Below are 24,192 nucleotides of genomic sequence, written 5' to 3' on the forward strand. Positions count from 1 at the left end.
GCAAAAATGTCAACAATTCTTAGTTTGTGTGTCAATATGGGGTGCTGTGTGTAGATTCATGAGGAAAAAATGAACTTAAATGATTTTAGCAAATGGCTGCATTGCAACAAAAGGTGAAAAATTTAAGGGGGTCTGAATACTTTCCGTACCCACTGTAGTTATACTGAGTTTTAACATTTTCATAAAGAACTTCTTTCCACTTAACTTACTGTCTACTGAAATGGTTATATTGATGTTCTATTTTGGGTGAGCTATTATTTTAACATCCATCAAACCTTTCCTTTTTACAAAAGATTGTTTAAAGTGGTTGATTGATTTAAATGTCATACTGTACATTCATATGTTCTTCCCACTAAGAACTAAATGGTTGTTTGAAATATAAAAGGCATCACTTTAAAAAAAAAACTTTTTTTGAAACCTATACCTGGTATCTATATTAATCTTTAAAAGAATGTGTCAACAATAAAAAATTATGGGAAAACAAAACTGTCCCAGTAATCTGTGTGTGTCTTCACCAGAAACGGCAGAACAGCCTAGCGTCTCTGTGGAAGATGAACTGACATCAGGGGAACAGGTGAGCGCTACCTGTGCCGTGTCTCATTCCTGTCCGTCAGATCTGCCTCAGGTCACCTGGAGCCACCAAGGCTCACACTCGGGTCCATCACAGCCACAAGATCACGGCCAATGGAAACTTACATCCTACAGCCTGACCTTCACTCCTTCAAGAGAAGACCATAACACACGTCTCAACTGCACTGCAGACTTTAAAGGGAAGAGCGTGACAGGCTACAAAACACTCAAAGTTAAATGTAAGTCTGAAGTTAAAACAAATAAATCTGATGCTAATTTAATAATCAGTTTAATTTTCTGAAATATTAACACTTGTCTCATTCAGATCCTCCTTATAATGTAAAAGTAGTCACAGGACCTCCAGTGAAGGAGAATGAGTCTGTAACACTGACCTGCTCCAGCGACAGCAACCCACCTGCAACTAGCTATGAGTGGTTCAGCTTAAACAAGAAATTCGTAGCAAAGGGATCCTCTTATCAACTGGCAAAAGTCTCTCGGCATACTGAAGCCATTTCCTGTACAGCCATCAACACAGAGGGAAGAAACAGCTCTGATCCACATCAAATTAATGTTCTGTGTAAGTACTGAGTATTATGAGTAATATTATATGTTATGAAAGCAGATTGTGTAATGGAATAAAAAAAGCTATCTGTGACGTAATATCATCCTTAATTTTGAGTGAGTTTCCCATCTGGTGAACCCTGGAGAATTCCTCTGAGGCTCCCAACACCAGACTCGGAAGAGGAGCCGGGTGCTTGGCCCATGACCAATGACATTGTTGGTATTCCCGTTCGGTCAGCCCACATTCTAGGGATTGGTGCCAACTCTGCGTGATCCCCGTTGATGATCACTTACGCATCGGTTCAGTTCCCCCTTCTCATCTTTTTAGATGTCGCACTCCCCCTGGTTAGGGTTAACCCATATGCCCACGTTGTCGCCAGGTCTCCCCAGCTGGGTAGCAGGTGGCCTCCACAGCGTCCTTCCCATTTGGCACTGGCACGCTTTCCCAACGTAGTCAGATTTCAAAATTCCCAGTTATTCCAAATTCAGCTAGGATAAAGACTCATATGACCAAAAAAAAATTGCATATTCAGGTAAGTAAGGGTCTGGGGACATCGGAGGGCTGCACCTTTTTTGATGATTGTGCACTCCGGCTGTGGTAGCGTTTTCCACACACTTCCCCTAAAGTGTCATTCCGACACTGCATTGGAGTTCCCGACCTGATGGGGATGGTTTCAATTATGAACGTAACCCACGTTTCAAGAAGGAAATACTGTGGGGGGCACAGTAGCTGGCCCTCAAGCTGAATGTTCGGCTTCTTCAGTGATAAAAGCTTGCCTAGCTCTCCTCAGCTGGTGGCTTTACTGAGCTGATTGTAATCGCCATCAGCTGCGAGACCGGCGCTACCAATTCATAGGCCTTCAGAATAATTTGTTATCTAGTGATACCCCCCAAAGTGTCGTTCCAATGCAGCATTTCCGTTTCTTCCTTCGAATAGCATGGATTACATGCGTAACTGGGGCATTAATTTAGACTATACACATTTTTTTTTTAAATAATAAAACTGGAACAAAACTTTTCTGCCGTTAATATGTGACCCCATCTTGACAATCTTGATAAAAAAGCAGGATACTTGAACAATATGAAAAAACTACATTTGGCGGGTAAAATTAGCAAATCAACTATAATCCCAAAAAAAATAGCAGAGCAGTGAATAGTGTCAAAATATTAAATTCAATTCAATTCACCTTTATTTGTATAGCGCTTATACAATGTAGATTGTGTCAAAGCAGCTTCACATAAAAGGTCATGGTAAATAGGAACAGTGTAGTTCAGTTTGTAGTGTTTAAGTTCAGTTCAGTTTAGCTCAGTTCAGTGTGGTTTAATAATCACTACTGAGAGTCCAAACACTGAAGAGCAAATCCAACGATGCGCAGCACTACAGATCCTGAACCATGCAAGCCAGTGGCGACAGCGGAGAGGGAAAAAAAACTTCACTAATGGCGGAAGTGAAGAAAAAAAACCTTGAGAGAAACCAGACTCAGTTGGGCACGATTATTTTAATTTCTCCGCTGGCCAAACGTCTTGTGCAGAGTTGCAGTCTCAGTGGCAGCTCAAAAACGCTACCTGCCTCAAAATAAAGAGTGTAAATTAATTATGACACCACACACACACTTATACACTAACACACAAAAGCATGAAGTAGGATGGCTGTAGATTATATTATAATCAGGCCATTGTTGACCCAATAACTGTTTTTTTTAATAAAAATTGTCCCTCAGATCCTCCTTTTAATGTAAAAGTAGTCACAGGACCTCCAGTGAAGGAGAATGACTCTGTAACACTGACCTGCTCCAGCGACAGCAACCCTGCTGCAAACAGCTATGAGTGGTTCAGCTTAAACAACACATTGGTAGCAAAGGGATCCTCTTATCAACTGGTGAAAGTCTCTCGGCATACTGAAGCCATTTCCTGTACAGCCATCAACACAGAGGGAAGAAACAGCTCTGATCCACATCAAATTAATGTTCTGTGTAAGTACTGAGTATTATGAGTAATATTATATGTTATGAAAGCAGATTGTGTAATGGAATAAAAAAAGCTATCTGTGACGTAATATCATCCTTAATTTTGAGTGAGTTTCCCATCTGGTGAACCCTGGAGAATTCCTCTGAGGCTCCCAACACCAGACTCGGAAGAGGAGCCGGGTGCTTGGCCCATGACCAATGACATTGTTGGTATTCCCGTTCGGTCAGCCCACATTCTAGGGATTGGTGCCAACTCTGCGTGATCCCCGTTGATGATCACTTACGCATCGGTTCAGTTCCCCCTTCTCATCTTTTTAGATGTCGCACTCCCCCTGGTTAGGGTTAACCCATATGCCCACGTTGTCACCAGGTCTCCCCAGCTGGGTAGCAGGTGGCCTCCACAGCATCCTTCCCATTTGGCACTGGCACGCTTTCCCAACGTAGTCAGATTTCAAAATTTCCAGTTATTCCAAATTCAGCTAGGATAAAGACTCATATGACCACCCTGAAAATGTAATAAAAATTGCATATTCAGGTAAGTAAGGGTCTGGGGACATCGGAGGGCTGCACCTTTTTTGATGATTGTGCACTCCGGCTGTGGTAGCGTTTTCCACACACTTCCCCTAAAGTGTCATTCCGACACTGCATTGGAGTTCCCGACCTGATGGGGAATGTCTCAATTATGAACGTAACCCACGTTTCAAGAAGGAAATACTGTGGGGGGCACAGTAGCTGGCCCTCCAGCTGAATGTTCGGCTTCTTCAGTGATAAAAGCTTGCCTTGCTCTCCTCAGCTGGTGGCTTTACTGAGCTGATTGTAATCGCCATCAGCTGCGAGACCGGCGCTACCAATTCATAGGCCTTCAGAATAATTTGTTATCTAGTGATACCCCCCAAAGTGTCGTTCCAATGCAGCATTTCCGTTTCTTTCTTCGAATAGCAGGGATTACATGCGTAACTGGGGCATTAATTTAGACTATACACATTTTTTTTTTAAATAATAAAACTGGAACAAAACTTTTCTGCCGTCAATATGTGACCCCATCTTGACAATCTTGATAAAAAAGCAGGATACTTGAACAATAAGAAAAAACTACATTTGGCGGGTAAAATTAGCAAATCAACTATAATCCCCAAAAAAATTGCAGAGCAGTGAATAGTGTCAAAATATTAAATTCAATTCAATTCACCTTTATTTGTATAGCGCTTATACAATGTAGATTGTGTCAAAGCAGCTTCACATAAAAGGTCATGGTAAATAGGAACAGTGTAGTTCAGTTTGTAGTGTTTAAGTTCAGTTCAGTTTAGCTCAGTTCAGTGTGGTTTAATAATCACTACTGAGGGTCCAAACACTGAAGAGCAAATCCAACGATGCGCAGCACTACAGATCCTGAACCATGCAAGCCAGTGGCGACAGCGGAGAGGGAAAAAAAACTTCACTAATGGCGGAAGTGAAGAAAAAAAACCTTGAGAGAAACCAGACTCAGTTGGGCACGATTATTTTAATTTCTCCGCTGGCCAAACGTCTTGTGCAGAGTTGCAGTCTCAGTGGCAGCTCAAAAACGCTACCTGCCTCAAAATAAAGAGTGTAAATTAATTATGACACCACACACACACTTATACACTAACACACAAAAGCATGAAGTAGGATGGCTGTAGATTATATTATAATCAGGCCATTGTTGACCCAATAACTGTTTTTTTTAATAAAAATTGTCCCTCAGATCCTCCTTTTAATGTAAAAGTAGTCACAGGACCTCCAGTGAAGGAGAATGACTCTGTAACACTGACCTGCTCCAGCGACAGCAACCCTGCTGCAAACAGCTATGAGTGGTTCAGCTTAAACAACACATTGGTAGCAAAGGGATCCTCTTATCAACTGGTGAAAGTCTCTCGGCATACTAAAGCCATTTCCTGTACAGCCATCAACACAGAGGGAAGAAACAGCTCTGATCCACATCAAATTAATGTTCTGTGTAAGTACTGAGTATTATGAGTAATATTATATGTTATGAAAGCAGATTGTGTAATGGAATAAAAAAAGCTATCTGTGACGTAATATCATCCTTAATTTTGAGTGAGTTTCCCATCTGGTGAACCCTGGAGAATTCCTCTGAGGCTCCCAACACCAGACTCGGAAGAGGAGCCGAGTGCTTGGCCCATGACCAATGACATTGTTGGTATTCCCGTTCGGTCAGCCCACATTCTAGGGATTGGTGCCAACTCTGCGTGATCCCCGTTGATGATCACTTACGCATCGGTTCAGTTCCCCCTTCTCATCTTTTTAGATGTCGCACTCCCCCTGGTTAGGGTTAACCCATATGCCCACGTTGTCACCAGGTCTCCCCAGCTGGGTAGCAGGTGGCCTCCACAGCGTCCTTCCCATTTGGCACTGGCACGCTTTCCCAACGTAGTCAGATTTCAAAATTCCCAGTTATTCCAAATTCAGCTAGGATAAAGACTCATATGACCACCCTGAAAATGTAATAAAAAATTGCATATTCAGGTAAGTAAGGGTCTGGGGACATCGGAGGGCTGCACCTTTTTTGATGATTGTGCACTCCGGCTGTGGTAGCGTTTTCCACACACTTCCCCTAAAGTGTCATTCCGACACTGCATTGGAGTTCCCGACCTGATGGGGAATGTCTCAATTATGAACGTAACCCACGTTTCAAGAAGGAAATACTGTGGGGGGCACAGTAGCTGGCCCTCCAGCTGAATGTTCGGCTTCTTCAGTGATAAAAGCTTGCCTTGCTCTCCTCAGCTGGTGGCTTTACTGAGCTGATTGTAATCGCCATCAGCTGCGAGACCGGCGCTACCAATTCATAGGCCTTCAGAATAATTTGTTATCTAGTGATACCCCCCAAAGTGTCGTTCCAATGCAGCATTTCCGTTTCTTCCTTCGAATAGCATGGATTACATGCGTAACTGGGGCATTAATTTAGACTATACACATTTTTTTTTTAAATAATAAAACTGGAACAAAACTTTTCTGCCGTCAATATGTGACCCCATCTTGACAATCTTGATAAAAAAGCAGGATACTTGAACAATATGAAAAAACTACATTTGGCGGGTAAAATTAGCAAATCAACTATAATCCCAAAAAAAATAGCAGAGCAGTGAATAGTGTCAAAATATTAAATTCAATTCAATTCACCTTTATTTGTATAGCGCTTATACAATGTAGATTGTGTGAAAGCAGCTTCACATAAAAGGTCATGGTAAATAGGAACAGTGTAGTTCAGTTTGTATTGTTTAAGTTCAGTTCAGTTTAGCTCAGTTCAGTGTGGTTTAATAATCACTACTGAGAGTCCAAACACTGAAGAGCAAATCCAACGATGCGCAGCACTACAGATCCTGAACCATGCAAGCCAGTGGCGACAGCGGAGAGGGAAAAAAAACTTCACTAATGGCTGAAGTGAAGAAAAAAAACCTTGAGAGAAACCAGACTCAGTTGGGCACGATTATTTTAATTTCTCCGCTGGCCAAACGTCTTGTGCAGAGCTGCAGTCTCAGTGGCAGCTCAAAAACGCTACCTGCCTCAAAATAAAGAGTGTAAATTAATTATGACACCACACACACACTTATACACTAACACACAAAAGCATGAAGTAGGATGGCTGTAGATTATATTATAATCAGGCCATTGTTGACCCAATAACTGTTTTTTTTAATAAAAATTGTCCCTCAGATCCTCCTTTTAATGTAAAAGTAGTCACAGTACCTCCAGTGAAGGAGAATGAGTCTGTAACACTGACCTGCTCCAGCGACAGCAACCCTGCTGCAAACAGCTATGAGTGGTTCAGCTTAAACAACACATTGGTAGCAAAGGGATCCTCTTATCAACTGGTGAAAGTCTCTCGGCATACTAAAGCCATTTCCTGTACAGCCATCAACACAGAGGGAAGAAACAGCTCTGATCCACATCAAATTAATGTTCTGTGTAAGTACTGAGTATTATGATTAATATAGGTTATGAAAGCAGATTTTTGTTATGGAATTTTAAAAACGGTATCTGTGACGTATTATATTATTTTCTTTCTCACAACTGCATAATATACTAGAACCAGGGTTTGACATTAACTTTTTTGATCACCAGCCACTGTGGCTAATAGCGTTTCAACATTACTAGCCACTCGCCATTTTCACCACAATTTTGCTGTAAAAAAAATATAAATTTATATGAATACATTTGACTATACATACACTTTTTATTCAACAAAACTTTTCTTGAAATAAGTATTGTCATGTATCTAGAACTATGAACAGTAGTGTGTCCTGGCTAAAGATCCCAGATCACCAGTTCACTGTAAATAAATGAGAAATCTCCTATTAAAGCAGTGCTATTGTAAAGGATGATAACTAAGCCATAAATAAAAAAATAACTATACGCTCTCAGAAATAAAGCTACAGGAGCGGTCACTGGGGCAGTAACTTCTCAAAAGGCACATATTTGTACCCGAAGAGACCATATTGGTAACTCAATGGACCATATTGGTACATTTAAGGTGCATTTGGGTACTAATATGGACCTTTGAAGTACAACTGTGGTCTCTAGGAACAAATATGTATCTTTTGAAAAGGTACTGCCCCAGTGACAGCTCCCGTACCTTAATATCTGAGAGTGTAAGAAAGCAGGTGAAAAACAAACTGTGTGCGGTATTGAAAAGATGATCGCCTGCACACGGTTAACGTTAGGCCAGTTAATAATCTGTTCAAAGAATGGTTAAAGCGAAAGTGGCAACTGCTGCTGCTTACACAAAGATTATTTTTTAAAGAATCTCAAACTCTTGAAAGCAAGCATCGTGAGTATCACTTTGTGTCCAGTCTATTTCAAAGGGACCCCACTTCAGTTGTGTTTCCAGGCATTGTTGCTTCGCGCAAGGAAACAGGAGCGCGCAAGCATTTAAACACTATAGCCCTCAGTGAGTGAGAGTCTCTCCATGCGTGTGATCATCCTCTCATTTGGTTTTCACCTGCTTTCTTTTGCTCGGGTGAACACAGTTGTTTTTGTCAGTCGTGCAGCTTCTCGATGGGCATCTTTATTGTCGAACTTTGCTTTTCAGAAAACTACAATTTAAAAACAATTTCCAACCGTCCAAAGTGGCTAATGGGTGTGGTTGTTTAACCCAGCTGAAATCTACGTGTATTTGGTGATCAGAACTGATATAAAATGAAAATGATACTTAAAAAATCTGAATAAAACTAGTCATATTTCTTTTTATAAATAATTAAGTCTGGTTGCACAACATGTTAAGCCTTCTGAAACTGGAGAAGATAAGGTTCTCTCACAGAGGCTCATCTCATAAGTTTTATACCCATTAGAGGCCACAACTAAATTATTTTGATGATTTAACACCACCTGAAGTGATTATTTAAGAAATCATTTTATGGTCAGAATTAGCTTTCACGTTTGCATTTTTACTCCAGTATTGTCATGCCCTAAACTAGACTTATTGGTCCAACCTCAGCACAGCTAAAACCACAATAACCAAGAAGTAGGTAGCACACTATTGTTGATGTAACTGACTAATGTAACTACTTTATTTTATTTATCTATTTATTTACTTATTTATTTAATTTGCTTTGCCCCATGTTGTATAATTATTACTTTATATATGTACTTTATATATATATGTTCTATACTTTATATATTATCTTTATATATTTATATATGCATATATATATATATTTAATTCAAATATTATTTATTTATTTTTTATGTATTTTTTTGTTTTATTATTATTATTATTTTTTTTTTTTCACTCTGTCATATGTAATAGGTTTTACAAGGAGCTTGACTATGTATATGCATGGGTGGGTTGGGGGGGGGGGTTAAATGTTTAAAAAAAGTGTTTAAAAGAGTAAAAAAAAACAGGAATTGAACATTTGTATAATGCTATTCACTTATGTTCAATAAATTAAAAAAATAAACTAGTATTATTTTGGGGTACAATCTGCAAACAAACCACAATGCAGAGAAATAGCCAAGCAGCGAAGAATGAAACTCAAAATCCCAAGAGTGTGATTTGGAAATGACACTTACACACACTTTTCATGTATTAGTGTGGTTGTTGCCCAGATAAAGAACTCAAATAGCAGTTTTATTATATCATAAGAGCACTGTTAACATACAAATTGTTTCATTTAGATCCTCCATATAATGTAAAAGTAGTCACAGGACCTCCAGTGAAGGAGAATGAGTCTGTAACACTGACCTGCTCCAGCGACGGCAACCCTGCTGCAAACAGCTATGAGTGGTTCAGCTTAAACAAGTCATTGTTAGCAAAGGGATCCTCTTATCAACTGGCAAAAGTCTCTCGGCACACTGAAGCCATTTCCTGTACAGCCATCAACACAGAGGGAAGAAACAGCTCTGATCCACAGAAACTCAATATATTATGTAAGTATGTGACTCCATCCAACAAAGTTTAAAATAATATTCAAAGTAAAAGATCATTGGATTGTGATGATTTATGATGGCAAATCAATCAATCTATCTATCTATCTATCTATCTATCTATCTATCTATCTATCTATCTATCTATCTATCTATCTATCTATCTATCTATCTATCTATCTATCTATCTATCTATCTATCTATCTATCTATCTATCTATCTAGATCCTCCTGATATTAAAAATGAATCATCTTGCCAGTCTGTGAGCTCTACAGTCTGTGTCTGTATTGTGGACTCCAACCCTCCCAGTGAAGTCAAGTGGTTGATTCTAGATTCCTCGAAAACCTTCCTCAGCTCCAGAACTGAAATAAAAGAGTCTCTCAGCATCTTCACTCTAGAAACTTGGTTGGGTTTCCCTGATACTGTCCAGTGTGTCGCCACTAACAGCGTGGGAAGCTCTTCTATAACTCTGAAAGCTCCTCTAAATGGTAAGACTTCACATCCTGGTTTTTACAACACTATGTATCAATGCAAACCCTCTTTTGGTGTTATATTGCCATTGAATTCAAAATGAAAGCTTTTGGGTATATCAATTTGTTAGTCTTATGGTTATCTGTAAGCGAGTCCCAAAACATTGACTTCCATATCTTTGGAAGCTCTTCAAAATGGTGAAACTTCACCTCCAGGCTTTTTACAAAACCATGGGACAGATATAAGCCAATGTAAGCCTCTTGTCAGGTTTTAAAGTCCCCCTGAAATCAAAATTCTAATTTGTAAAGTTAATTGTTATTTATTAATTGTAAAGTAATCTATTAGCCAGTGTGCTTCAAAACAATGACCAAATCTGCATTTAGAACATACAAGCATTCAAAACAGGTAGTTTCTCACTGCCACCAATATGGATTAGTGATTGATTATGACATCACTGCACATTTGAGCTTCTCGTCAAATCTTGTGACCAATCAAATGCTTTCTAGTGTACTTATTCACATGTAACTTAGCGTTCATACTAATATCTTACCTAAATACTTGCATATCCAGTGGCAAGTGAACGTTTTTGAACCGCTTGCAGAATCAATAATTTCATCAAAATAAGAGAAATTGTACAAAATGCATGTTAGTTTTCATTGTTATAAGTAAGACATTTTACATAAAATATGTTTACATATATTTCACAAGACGTAAACATTGCTGGAATTATTATAAAATTGTGCATTTTAATACTGTCTGTGGTTACCGGATGATCTGCGACTGTTATTTTGCTTTGTGATGGTCTTCACAGACTCTAAATGGGGTTTTCAAACTTTCACTTAGCACTGTAAAAGAAAATATTCAATGTTATTTTTTTTTATAAGTCAAGTTATTTTAGTTAGTCAAAACAGTGCAGGGAGAAACCCAAAACCGGTGATGCTAAATGCAAAGTGCACATGTAAACTCCCTAATGCAAGCCCTAGCTAAGAAAAGTGAGCCCAAGGATTAAAACGTATCAAGGTTTAAAAATATGCATAATTTTTTAGAATTATTTCTATGTAAACAAAAATATGTGTGTTTCCTCATTTGACAGGCATGGTACTATATATTGCTGTTGCATCAGCTGTTGTAGTTCTTCTTGTTGTAGTTGGCATTATAGTGTATGCTGTGAGAAGACACCGGTAAGAATCTCTTCTTTAAGCTACACAAATAACTGACTTTATTCAATCAGTCACTCTTATTCCATCTGTTCTTTTCTCTTCCTCTTTTTCCTACAGCAGGAAGAAAGCTGTACAACAACCTATATTGCATTTGAAGGATACAGCAAGTGAAATGAAAACCACAAACAAGTTTGATTTAGAAACCTATAAAAAGTATTTGTATATTTTAGTCACATTTGTTTTTCTAAAAGAAAATCTTTACATTAAGTGTTCTACTTAAATTTATCTTAAAATGTGATTTCTTCCTGTTATTCAAAGCTGAATTTCCATCATCGTTACTCCAGTTTACTGTGAAAATCTTTTACATAGTAGTTACAGTTTTTCTCAGTGGCTTTGGTGCATTTCTCACAACACTATTTACATTTGCACAACAGTTAATGCATTTCTCAAAACAATTAGTACAAACTGCAAAACCTTATTGATAACCTGCAAAAGCGTGTCCTTTGCTCAAAATAAATAGCTCATTCCTCAAAAGCAAGTATTCATGTCAATGAAAGTGTCAGTGTCATCAAGATGAAAAGTCCTGACATCATTGTTTATGAACAAGATAGCCAAATGGCTTTGTCGTGTTTTCATTATGACAGTTTATTCTGTACATTTTTTCAATGCAAAAAAGGTCAGATTTTGGTGACACTTCCTGAAAATGCTCAAGACAGCACTATATACTATTTGCGCAGCCATTTGAGAACTACATTAAAGTTAGACATCACTGCATTTAGTGAGGTATCTGAGCACAAGACACTGATCAATTGGGTTTCACATTTTACTGCATTTGCTCTTTGCAATTCTAATTTATTCACAGCATTGTGCAAAAGAATAAATACACTCTTATTTACAACAAGCATAAACTTCCCGAGTAGAGCCGTGCACAACTGCAAACAATATTGCAGTAACTGGACCTACAACATACACAGGTCTGTAAATCATTCATGAAATTGTTCAATTTTGAAGACTTTTCATGAAAAATAAAGATTTAAAAATGTTTATAAAATGTGCTTGACAGATTTTGACAACTAGTTCAACATGTTTGTATGTAACGACTCAAGTAATGAAATGAACACTATTAGTTTCATATGGAATGACTATTCAGCATTCACAAGTTAATTTTGACTGACATGACATAAGCGAATGATAATGTTATAAAACAGCAGAGAGTTGTATGAAAGCAATTGATGCATGTCCAAAAGCATTTGCAATTTGTTGGAAGGAATGAGAAACTGCTACTATGATGTGCACAAAAGACTAATTGCTTTGAGAAATGCATTAACTGTTGTGCAAATGTAAATAGCGTGAGAAATGTACCAAAGCCACTGAGAAAAACTGTAATAATATATATTTTTGTAAAATTTCAGATTTAAAAGTCTATTTCTGATTTATCTACTCAAGAACATTTTTATCATTATCAACATTGAAATTTGAAATGCGTTCTTAATAAATCTGTAAAAACGAAGTGACACAATTCCTCAAAGCTTAGAGTAAGAAATTTATACTTTGCATTAATCATAAGTTACAGTAAAGACATTGTGTTACAAACCATTTCTATTTCAAATAAATTGCATTCTTTTGTACTTTTTAATCAAATAATTCTGAAAATAATAATAAAAATAAAATATGAAAAACTGTTTCTTTAGCACTAAATAATGTAAGTAAGAAGGATCATGTGGCAGTGAAGATGTAATACTGAAAGATCAGCTTTTTTCACAGGAATAATACATGAAATACGAAAAAACTTTAACTGTAATAATATTTTACAATATTACTGTTTTTCTGTCTTTTTGGTTGCAGTCTTAATGATTTAAACCTTAATGATTCAGTGGTGAATAATGATAGTTACCTAACGATACAGTATATCAGAATCCTTACAAATGATTTCTATCTGACATTTTATGCAAAGCAGTGAAGAAGAGAAATGTTGTGATGAAGATGTTTATACAAACAGCCCAGGCGGTCATGTTTACGGTAACTGGGGGGTAAGTACGACTTTGCATAAAGTGAAAAAAAAAGTGTAAACATTTAAATTTAAAATTGATGATTATTTAATGACTACATTTTGGTTTTGATGTTTGATGTTTGCCTCTTTTAACCTAGTGTGAAGACAACCCACCATCATCTGAAAACACCTTGGAAGATGAATCAGTTTATGCCAACACGTGAAGACAAAGAAACATCATCTGAAAGATCACAATTGTTTGTCTGACTTTGCTTTGAAAATTTTCAAGCCAAAAATGTCTTGAAGCCAAAAAAAAGTGCTCCTTGGAAGTTTAAATATCAGATTTATATGTTTTATCATAAAAAATAACAAAGTTTTGCAATTAAGTCTTGTTATGCCAGACTTTCAATAAAAACAACAGTGTTTTACACTATTTATTATCTGTTGTTAATGCTAGCTAAGAAATATATCTTCTTTTTCATACCCACGTAAGTTGACAGTGCAGCAACTAAATATAACTCGATTTAGGCAATGCAATCAAATTAAAAGGTGATGTCAAATAAAACTTTGATGACTAAAATTCTCTTTGGAAGGTTTATGAACAGCTGGAAGCTCATGATGAACTGATTACCTTGTTTTGACCCTTGTTTGTTTTTTTGTTTATGTTGTTTTGACGCCTGTCCCGACCATTCACCTGTATTCAGACTATGCTCTAGGATTACCTGCTCCTGCTGTCCCTGTTTTGACCTTTGCCTGCTTGACGAATCTCTTAATAAACTGCATTTGGATTCTCACTTCTGTCGTCAACCCCCTCATTACAATTGGTGTATAGAGAGATGAGTGTTTCTGCAGGTGGTTTGTCAAGCCACTCACTTGTCAAGCACACTTCAGAAATGCACACTGTTTTTTTTTCTAGAGATATGGAATGATTGCAAGAAAATGTCTGGTTCAAATGCTCAAAGTGGTCCAAGTCTTTTCCTTAAAGTAAAATATTTATGTTGAAAGGCCTCAACTATTTTATGAAACATTGTTCTATGTTATGCTTGTACAAAAAGTAAGCTGTTTGATTGTGATAACAGACTCACACATGCCTAATGTACTATTACTAAGGCGATCTTGAAATGATGTTCACAACAATTGTTTACTATTTTGCATGTTTGGCCCAGTGAGGGTGGTGCTCTGGCGACTTCTCATGGCCAAACGCCACTGATTCTCCCTCTCTCTAATTAAAATGTACAGCATACTGTAAAGTAGCTATTTAGTCACAAGACCCCCAGTGACTTCCTGTGTGGTGTTCTATACTGGTTATTGTCATAGTTGTGCAAATTATATTGGCTTAATTTGAATATGCTTTCATATGCATGTATAAAAATTACATTTGAGATGAAGCACGGCTTTTGTGATTTACATTAAGCAAGAATTAACACCTAGCAACCACCTGAAGTTCACATGCCAATTTAAAGGCCTTCAGTGGTGTGAGAAAGTGTTTGCCCATTACTAATTTATTATTTTTGTCACACTTCAATGTTTCAGATCTTAAATATTAAGATTGGTCAATAAATTTTATTTATACAATAAATATTAGCCAAATATAATACAGGTAATACATCATGCAGCTTTTAAACTAAGGTTTTGGTTATAAAGGGAAAACAAAATCCAAAACTACACAGTCTTGTGTGAAAAAGTGTTTGCCCCTGTTAAAACATAACTCTGGTTTATCACACCAAGTTCAATTTCTCTAGCAACACTGAGGCCTGATTACTGAAACATATTTTCGCAATCAAGAAATCACTTGGGACTAGCCTGACAAAGTAAAGTAGACCAAAAGATCCTCAAAAGCTAGACATGATGCAGAGATCCACAAACCACAGTGAGAGCCATTATCTACAAATGACAAAAACATGAGAACCTTCCTAGGAGTGCCCAGCCAGCTAAAATGACCCTAAGAGCACAGCGACTAATTCAAGAGGTGATTTTGAAAAATCTTGAGGATAGAGGAAAATACTCTGTGGACCGACAAGACAAAGGTTGAACTTTTTGAGAGGTGTGTGGCATAAAAGTAACACCACATTAAGAAATAGAACAACATACCAACAGTAAAATGTGGTGTTGGTCGTGTGATGGTCTGGAGCTGTTTTGTTGCTTTAGGACCTGTAAGACTTGCTGTGATAAATGGAACCAAGATTCCCCTTCGGATGGGGAACTCCAATGCTATGTGGAAACTTCCACTATGGGGATTTCGTCAGAATCCAATCATCTGAAAGAGTATAAAAACGGGCCAATGAAATGCCAATGAGTTGGCAGCGTCAGCGTGCACAGCTGGCGTCAATGACAATCAGTCATGCTATAAAGACGCAGCCAGTGCCATGCTCGACATCCTTTCGCTTTCAGAGCCTTTCACGAAGCTTCTGAGAGAGTCTTTGAGGGTATCTCCAACCTGTGTCTACAGAGAGAGATCGAGAAGCAGCTTCTCCCGGTCCAGAGCGCATATACGCAGTGGCAGATGGTCGAGCTGGGTATTTCTCCCTTGCCTGGCGTCCTTTGGGTCCGGTCCTCCAAAAGCGGTTTGTATATAGGAAAAAAAAGCTTTCCTAAAAGAGCAACACGGTCGTGCAGCGCGTCTTTTTCAAGACGTCACTCCGACCGTGCGTTTCTGGATGCGGTGGTTTCCTATCCCCGGATGATGGGCACGAGCACAGCGTTTCATGTCTGGGGGTCCAGCATGTTAATGCGGTGCTCGCGGGCAGTGCATGCCATCACTGATGTCATGTCTGTTGCGCAGTTAAGATCGCGGCTCGCTCTTGCAAAAGAGCCACCCACCCCAGTTGTCCCCCGCACTGCGGTTGGCACTCGGGCAGATCTGAGGGTTTCAGTGAGAGTAAATCCGCCGCCCCCGGGCCGTGGACCTCTCACTCCTCCACGCGCTCCATCCAAGCTTCAGGTGAAGAGAAGCGCTCCGTCCTTGGATGGTCGCTCTCTCACCTGATGACACCGGGGGTCAGATGTCCATCGCTGCATCGGAGGATGGGCTGTCATTGTCTGATGAGGATGCGAGCCCGCTCGCTCCCTCCCTCCGGGGTGGAGAGCGCGGCGTTAGCATCTAAAAAGCAGACGTGATGGCCGTGCTTTCTCGGGCTGCTTCGGCCGTGGGTCTGGTGATGGTTTATCCCCCAGCCCCGCGGCCGGACCGACTAGATGGGTGTATGTGGAGGATATAAGGAGGCAAGACTTCAAAGCCTCCCGTCCCCTTCTTCCCGGAAGTGCACAGTAAACTCACGCTGTCCTGAGGGCACTTTTTTCTGCCCGATCTGCGTGCGCTTCCATCCTCACCATCCTTGGAGGTTGGGCTGTCAAGGTCTGACGAGGATTCGAACCCGCTCGCTCCCTCCGGGACTTTGAGCGCGGCGTCGAATCCAGAGGCAGACTTTGCGGCTGTGCTTCCCCAGGCTGCTTCGGCCGTGGCTCTGGAGATGGTTTATCCCCCAGCTCCGCGGCCGGACCGATTAGAGGGGTGTGATGTGGAGGATGAAGGCGAGACCTTCTAAGCCTCCCCATCCCCTTCTTCCTGGATGGGCACAGTAGGCTCACGCAGTGTGCTGCGTGCGCCTTCCCCCTCACCATGCACGCTATGGCCACCTACCAGCGCAACCAAGCGCAGGCGCTGGCCCAGGTGCGCGAGGATGATTCTGACCCAGGACTGAGCATGCGCTCCGCACCGCAACCGACTATGCTCTTACAAAAAAAAAAAAAAAAAAAAGTCGGCTGTGTGTGCCCTGGGAAGGACGATGATCACATCCGTGATCCAGGAATGCCACCTCAGGCTAAACCTGGTGATGTGCGTGACGTTGACAAAGTTCGCTTTCTTAACTCACCCATATCCCAGGCTGGCCTGTTCGGCGACACTGGCGGTGAATTCGCCCAGGAATTCACGCTGGTGATAGAGCAGTCGGAGGCGATGGGCGAGGTCTCTATCGGCGGGATTGTATGACCGCTCCCCCCCGCCGAGCCATCCACATCCACTGCTTTATCGCCGAGGACGCCCGCCCGCAGCTTTGCTTCGCCGCCCCCGCCTGTGCCTCCGGCCACGCGGCTGCGCCGAGCATCGCGCCGGCAACCAGCGTCCCCCGCCCAGGGCGCCGCTAAGTTCGGTAAAACGGACCGCGAAGCGTCCCTGAGGCGGGCCATCTGGGGAGGAGGGAATTTGCTCTTTCCCCGCTGGAGGGCGGGGCACGTTATTTAAAGGCGTAAAAAAAAAAAAAAAAAAAAACGCCATCAAAATCCTCAGTGAAAGAGCACTTTTCCCCTCCTCCGGATGTGACAGCCCGAACACTGCCAGTCTGGGACGCTATGCCTTCCAGCTCGCAGGATCGGTGCATTTCGCCAATGGCTCATGGAGCACGAGAGAACGGTCTCCTTTCTCTCCACTCCCAGCCCCTCTCCTGGAGTTTGAGTGCGAGACGAGAACATCTCCTCTCCTGCTCTCCTGTGGGACCCCAGCGCTCCACGGATGAGCCCACTCACTCCACGCTGCCCCGCCGCTGGCACGTCAGCGATTGTGCAGGTGGGACCATTTGCGGGGGCTCTGCCTGCCTGGTTAGCGCGGGCCAGCCCATCGCAATGGCTCATCCATACGACCAGACTCGGCTATGCGATTCAGTTCGCTAAACGGCCTCCCAGGTTCACGGGCGACCAGGGTCAGTCCTGCGTCCGCCCCTGTCTTGCGAGAGGAGATTGCTGTCCTCCTGGCGAAGGATGCAATCGAGCCGACCCTCCAGCCGAGATGGAGCGCGGGTTTTACAGCCCGCACTTCATCGTGCCCCAAAAAAAAAAAAAAAAAAAGCGGTGGGCTATGGCTAATCCTATATCTGCACATTTTGAACCGCTGCCTTCACAGGCTGCGCTTCGGAATGCTTACGCAGATGCGCATCACGCGATGCGTTCGTCCTCAGGATTGGTTTGCAGCAATAGATCTGAAGGACGCATATTTTCATATCTCCACACTTCCACGCCACCGGCAGTTTCTGCGGTTTGCGTTTGAAGGTCGAGCGTGGCAATACAAGGTCCTCCCCTTCGGGCTCTCTCTGTCTCCGCGAGTTTTCACCAAGCTCGTGGGGGGTGCCCTCGCGCCCCTTCGGCTCGCCGGCATCCGCACGCTCAATTATTTCGATGACTGGCTGATTTTTAGCCCACTCTCGGGAGCAATTGATTATGCACAGAGACAAGGTGCTCCGGCACCTCCGCCCGTTGGGGTTTCAGGTCAACCGAGAAAAGAGCAAGCTCGCCCCCGTGCAGAGCATCTCCTTTCTCGGGTTGGAGCTGGACTCGATCACTATGGAGGCGCGCCTCTCACGAGAGCGCGCCGAGGTAATGCTGAACTGTCTGAGAGAGTTCGACAGGAAAAAAAGTGGTCCCCCTGAAATTATTTCAGAGGCTCCTGGGGCATATGGCATCCGTAGCCGCGGCCACGCCGCTCGGATTGCTCCATATGAGACCACTACAGCATTGGCTTCACGATCGGGTCCCCAGACGCGCATGGCACGCGGGCCCACACCGAGTGACTGTCACTGCGCTGTGTCACCGCACCCGCACCCCCTGGAAAGGACCCCTCCTTCCTACAGGCCAGTGTGCCCCTAGGTCAGGCGTCCAGGCAGGCTGTCGTTTCGGCAGATGCCTCCAGTATGGGGTGGGGGGGCCGTGTGTAGCGGGCATGCTGCTGCGGACCTGTGGAGGGGAACCCAGCTGCATTGGCATATCAACTGCCTAGAGCTGTTGGCAGTGTTTCTCGCTCTGCGCCGCTTTTTACCGGTGCTGAGGGGGCAACACGTGCTGGTCAGGACGGACAGCATGGCCGCGGTAGCGTATTCCATCCGGATGGGGGGGTATACGCTCCCGCTGCATGTCTCAGCTCGCTCGCCGTCTGCTCCTCTGGAGTCATACGCGGCTGAAGTCGCTGCTTGCTATTCACACCCCGGATGGGCTCAACCGTGCGGCCAACAGGCTCTCACGGCAGCTCCTTCCCCGGGAGAATGGCGACTCCACCCCGAGTCATGCGTAAGTATGCACTCCCCCCAGTGAGCCTACTCGCGCAGTTTCTGTGCAAGGTCAGGGAGGACGAGGGGCAGGTCTTGCTAGTTGCGCCCCTGGCCCAACCGGACCTGGATATCAGAACTCTCCCTCCTCGCGACGCCCCCCCTGGCGAGTCCCTTTGAGAGAGGACCTACTCTCTCAGGGACAGGGCACCATCTGGCACCCTCGCTTAGTTCTGTGGAACCTCCACGTGGGGTCCATAAGACGCGACGAGGAAGACTTAGGTAACCTACCGGTGGTGGTGGTTAATACCATCACTCAGGCTAGTGCACCCTCTACGAGCATGCCTACGCCCTGGAGTGGAGTCTATTCACTGAGTGGTGCGCTTCTCGCCGAGAAGACCCCCGATCTTGCCAGATCAGTGTTGTGCTTTCTTTCCTTCAGGACAGGTGGAGCAAAGGCTGTCGCGCTCCACACTGAGGGTTTACGTGGCCACCATCTCCGCTCATCATGGTGCGTGGATGGCGGCACCGTGGGGAGGCATAACCTCATCATCCAGCTCCTCAGAGGTGCTAGGCGGATGTTTCCACCCCGCCCCCCTCTCATACCCTCTTGAGATCTCGCGGTAGTGCTACGAGCCTACGTGGGGATCCCTTCGAACCACTCGACTCAGTATCCTTGAGATTTCTGTCCTTGAAGACAGCTCTGCTGGTCGTGTTGGCATCGGTTAAGAGGGTTAGGTACCTGGAGGCATTTTCGGTCAGTGACTCGTGCCTAGAATTCGGGCCGGCCTACTCTCACGTTGTCCTGAGACCCCGGCCTGGCTATGTGCCCAAGGTTCCTACCACGCCGTTTAAGAATCAGGTAGTGAGCCTGCAAGCGCTGCCCGCGGAGGAGGCAGACCCAGCCCTTTCATTGTTGTGTCCTGTTCGCGCTTTGTGAATATATGTGGACCACACTCAGAGCCTTAGATCCTCTGACCAGCTCTTTGTCCATTACAGTGGTCGGCAGATGGGAAGTGCCGTATCTAAACAGAGGTTGGCCCACTGGATAGTGGATGCCATCTCCCTCGCCTTTGGGCCAGGGTGAGCTGTGTCCCCCGGGGGTGAGAGCGCACTCCACTGCGGAGCATCGCATCCTCCTGGGCGTTAGCACGCGGCGCCTCTCTGACAGACATTTGTAGAGCTACGGGTTGGGTGACACCCAATACATTTGCAAGGTTACAATCTGCGAGTGGAGCCGGTTTCCTCAAGGGTATTAGGCAACCCTTGGTGATTGAGGAAACGATTCGGTTGAGGTGTCGAAACACGCTTGCTGCGCCACTCTCCCTAACCCGGAGATACGTGCGCTTTTTCAGCGCCATTTCTTTGGCGAACCCTGCAGAGTTCCTCCGAGGCCCCCAGCACCTGACTCAGCGGAGGAGTCAGGTGTTGGCCCGTTACGTTGTCGGCATGCCCGCTGGTCAGCCCGCGTTCTGGGTATAGGTGCCTGCTATGTGTGATCCCCGCTGGCGATCCCATACGTTCACTCAGCCACGGTATAGTCCCCCCTTCTAGGGCAGGCTCGTGTCTTCCCTCCCCGCTAACCATCCTTATGCAAGGACTCCCCATCTCTGGGCTAGTCCATAGGTTGTCACCAGGTCTCCCCTCTGGGTAACAGGTGAGCTCCGCAGCGTCCTCCCTATCGGGACTGAACGCTTTCCCAACGTACTATCGTATCAAAACCTATTTTACTGGGTTATTGCGACTCCCCGAAAAACATAACTGTTCTGAACAGGTAAGTAAGGGCCAGGGGACACGTTGGAAGACTGTGTCTTGGGGCGTTGTAGGTGCGCTCGCTCTACTGCGTGGCACACCCTTCGCCAGGGACGCAGTAAGGTTCTTTCGTTGTGGCGTTTTCCATAGATTTCCCCATAGTGGAAGTTTCCACATAGCATTGGAGTTCCCCATCCGAAGGGGAACGCTACGGTTACTAAAGTAACCCTTCGTTCCCCGAGGGGGGGAACGGAAATGCTATGTTCCTTCGCCACAACGATTGTCCCTTAGCTGTTGAGCGTGAAAGTCTCTTCAGCTAGAAAAGGATGTCGAGCATGGCACTGGCTGCGTCTTTATAGCATGACTGATTGTCATTGACGCCAGCTGTGCACGCTGACGCTGCCAACTCATTGGCATTTCATTGGCCCGTTTTTATACTCTTTCAGATGATTGGATTCTGACGAAATCCCCATAGTGGAAGTTTCCACATAGCATTTCCGTTCCCCCCCTCGGGGAACGAAGGGTTACTTTAGTAACCGTAGCGATTCTGCTGTGTCCCGAAATTTCTTGAAGGAGAATGTTCAGTCTTCTGTTATTGACCTTAAGATGAAACGTTCTTTATTAGGACAATGATCCAAAGAACACCAGCAAGTCAATTTCTGAATGGCTGAAGAAAAACAAAATGAAGATTTTGGAGTGGCCTAGTCAAAGTTCTGACCTGAATCCAATTGAGATGCTGTGGCATCACCTTAAAGGGTGGTTCATGCTTAAGATTATCAAATGTTGCTGAATTACAACAATTCTGCAAAGATGAATGAGCCACAGTTAAAACAGGGTTAGGGTTAGGGATTTTAATTGTTTAAAATTAGAGTTTTATTCCAAATTTAATTACTTTTATATTTGATGGTTAGTAAAGTAGTGGTTGTTATTTCTAGATCTATTAAGCCATGGTAGATCCTTGTTTGTCTACTTGTCAAATCATTTGAATTAATGCCAACTATGAAGAGTTTCATTGTTACAAACTACCCCACTTTTGGGGTGCTGTGTAACACTAGCTTGGGGACATATGTAGGAGTTACGTAATTTAGTAGAAAAAAATTGCAATCTCGAGACCTTTACATGGAACAAAGATAAACTAACCATAGGATTGTATACAGCACCTTCAACATTTAGCACTGTAATGCATGCAAACTTTTTACTTAAATCTAAGTCAAATCAGTTGACAAGCCTGGGGAAAAAAGTTTGCGAGTAACTTTTTACATAAATTTTACAAATGCATGACAATCTGATATGTTTTAACATAGTAATCAGATTAGACTGCCTTGTATTTACATTATTACTGCACAGTAGAGGTTTCCTGCTTGTGAAAATACAGTACAAAGTGTAAGAAGAATACAAAGTAATGCTAAAGTGTGAGTTTCAGGCCTTCTGTTTTAGAAGCATTTGAAATAGGAAGTGAAGTCTTTAAGGCAGGTACAGGGGGGAAGGAAGCGCTCAGATATTCAACGCACCAGGCTGCTTCAGATGAACTTGGACACAGTTTGAGAACACAACATCAAGTAAGTGACAATATTAATCATTTTTTTCTACACACTATTTAAGTCCGTAAATTTTTTTTTTGTACTGTTCTCTCACATACACATACACAATAGTGAATAAAGACAAATGGGATGCTAAAACAATACCTTATTTATTATCAGTTATTGCAGTAGCATGCTGTAGCCCTCTAAATGATGATTGAATGCATTCCCAGATGCTGATCTTTGATGCAGAGATGCTATTCTGGAGCTGTTTATTGCCAGTCTGTCTCTGGCTCAGAGGTTAGTAAAATCAAACTAGATAAACTGATTCTCATGTATTGCAGCGGCTTTTAAGTTGTGAATAATCAAGGTTTTGTCATATTTTAGTAAATTTCACACTATAAAAAAAAAAAAAAAATCACTGGTTCTTGGTCCTTTTTGTCAGTTCTTAGGCTATCCAGTATTAAAAATAAAGTCAATTGAGTCATCAACTGAGTCATTTCTCAGACAAAAGGAATTACAGTGATCCTCTAGTCATCTATGGAAAAGAAACTTTTAGATATAGGAAGTTTGAGTGTCGGGGAAAGAATTAGTCAACAGTAAGGCACAACAATGAATGCAAAAAAGCAAGATAAACTGTTTAAACTGTTTATATATAAATATATATATATAGTTTAAAATAATGTAATGCACCCTTAAGCAATATATATATATATATATATATTTCGATTGTATACAGAACAAACCATTGTTACAAAATAACTTGCTTAATTACACTAACCTTCCTGATTAACCTAATTATTTGAACCTTAAAACTGCACTTTAAACTGAATACTAGTATCTTGAAAAATACCTAGTAATATATTATGATGGAAAAGATAAAATAAATCAGTTATTAAAAATTAGTTATTAAAATTATTGTTTACTAAAGTGTAGATAAAAATCTTCTTATATATTTCTTTTATTACGTTTTCTTCTGGGGAAAGTCTTATTTGTTTAGTTTTGGCTAGAATAAAAGCAGTTTTTAATTTTTTTTAAATCATTAGGAATGTGTTGAAAAAATAAAAAATTGGGGGGAAAATGTACAGGGCGGCTAATAATTCAGGAGGGCTAATAATTCTGATTTCAACTTAGTATATGGATTTAAAAACTGGAATGCCTTCAGAGAATACAATTACTTCAACTCTTGTGCTATGAATCAAGGACTCTTTAAAAGATAGACTTCAACATGTCAGAATATGGTCTTAAATGAAACAGTATTAATATGGGGATATTGCCCCTCCTATTTTCTCCATACGCAGATGAAATCAAGCGTAATAATAATGGTATACCACTTCTAAAATATGCTGATGACATGGCTTTGGTAACTTGTCTGACAGTTAAACATTAGTAAGACTAAATGGCTGTGATATGAGAGGTTTTTTTCACTCGCAAACCAAGAGCACTTTGGTCTTAAAATGAACTTTGTAAATGTTGGATAAAACTTCTTAATGGGCCACTAAAAGTAATAATACAACAATTTTATTGATTGTTTTTTCAGTGTCACCAGCTAACGCTGACAAATGGACTGCTAATGTGCCAACAACAGTGGTGGGTTTGTCTGGCTCATGTGTGGTGATTCCCTGTACGTTCCACTATCCAGTTAATGGAAAGACATATAGCACTTTTACAGGAATCTGGTACACAGGGAATGCAGAGTCAACAACATTGTACCATACAAATCCTTCGAAAATCAGTGGCGTATTTAATGGTCGTACTAGTCTTATTGGT

The 24,192-nt window shown here is 42.2% G+C and overlaps 1 protein-coding gene and 1 long non-coding RNA gene across 2 annotated transcripts; both read left to right on the forward strand.

Annotated features, from left to right (window-relative positions):
- The first annotated feature begins 1,041 nt into the window (after positions 1-1,041).
- On the forward strand, positions 1,042-5,067 carry LOC130241829 (uncharacterized). Its single transcript, XR_008838906.1, has 3 exons — positions 1,042-1,147; positions 2,853-3,104; positions 4,822-5,067. It is a non-coding gene; the product is annotated as an uncharacterized LOC130241829 (long non-coding RNA).
- Positions 5,068-5,258: 191 nt separating this feature from the next.
- On the forward strand, positions 5,259-13,345 carry LOC130242066 (B-cell receptor CD22-like). Its single transcript, XM_056474089.1, has 8 exons — positions 5,259-5,277; positions 6,792-7,043; positions 9,252-9,503; positions 9,725-9,988; positions 11,065-11,152; positions 11,249-11,344; positions 13,089-13,161; positions 13,280-13,345. The coding sequence occupies exons 1-8, from the start codon at positions 5,259-5,261 to the stop codon at positions 13,343-13,345; spliced, it is 1,110 nt and encodes a 369-aa protein (XP_056330064.1).
- Positions 13,346-24,192: the final 10,847 nt, after the last annotated feature.

The sequence above is a fragment of the Danio aesculapii genome, chromosome 15 (assembly GCF_903798145.1).
Source record: "Danio aesculapii chromosome 15, fDanAes4.1, whole genome shotgun sequence".
NCBI classification, from domain to species: domain Eukaryota; kingdom Metazoa; phylum Chordata; class Actinopteri; order Cypriniformes; family Danionidae; genus Danio; species Danio aesculapii.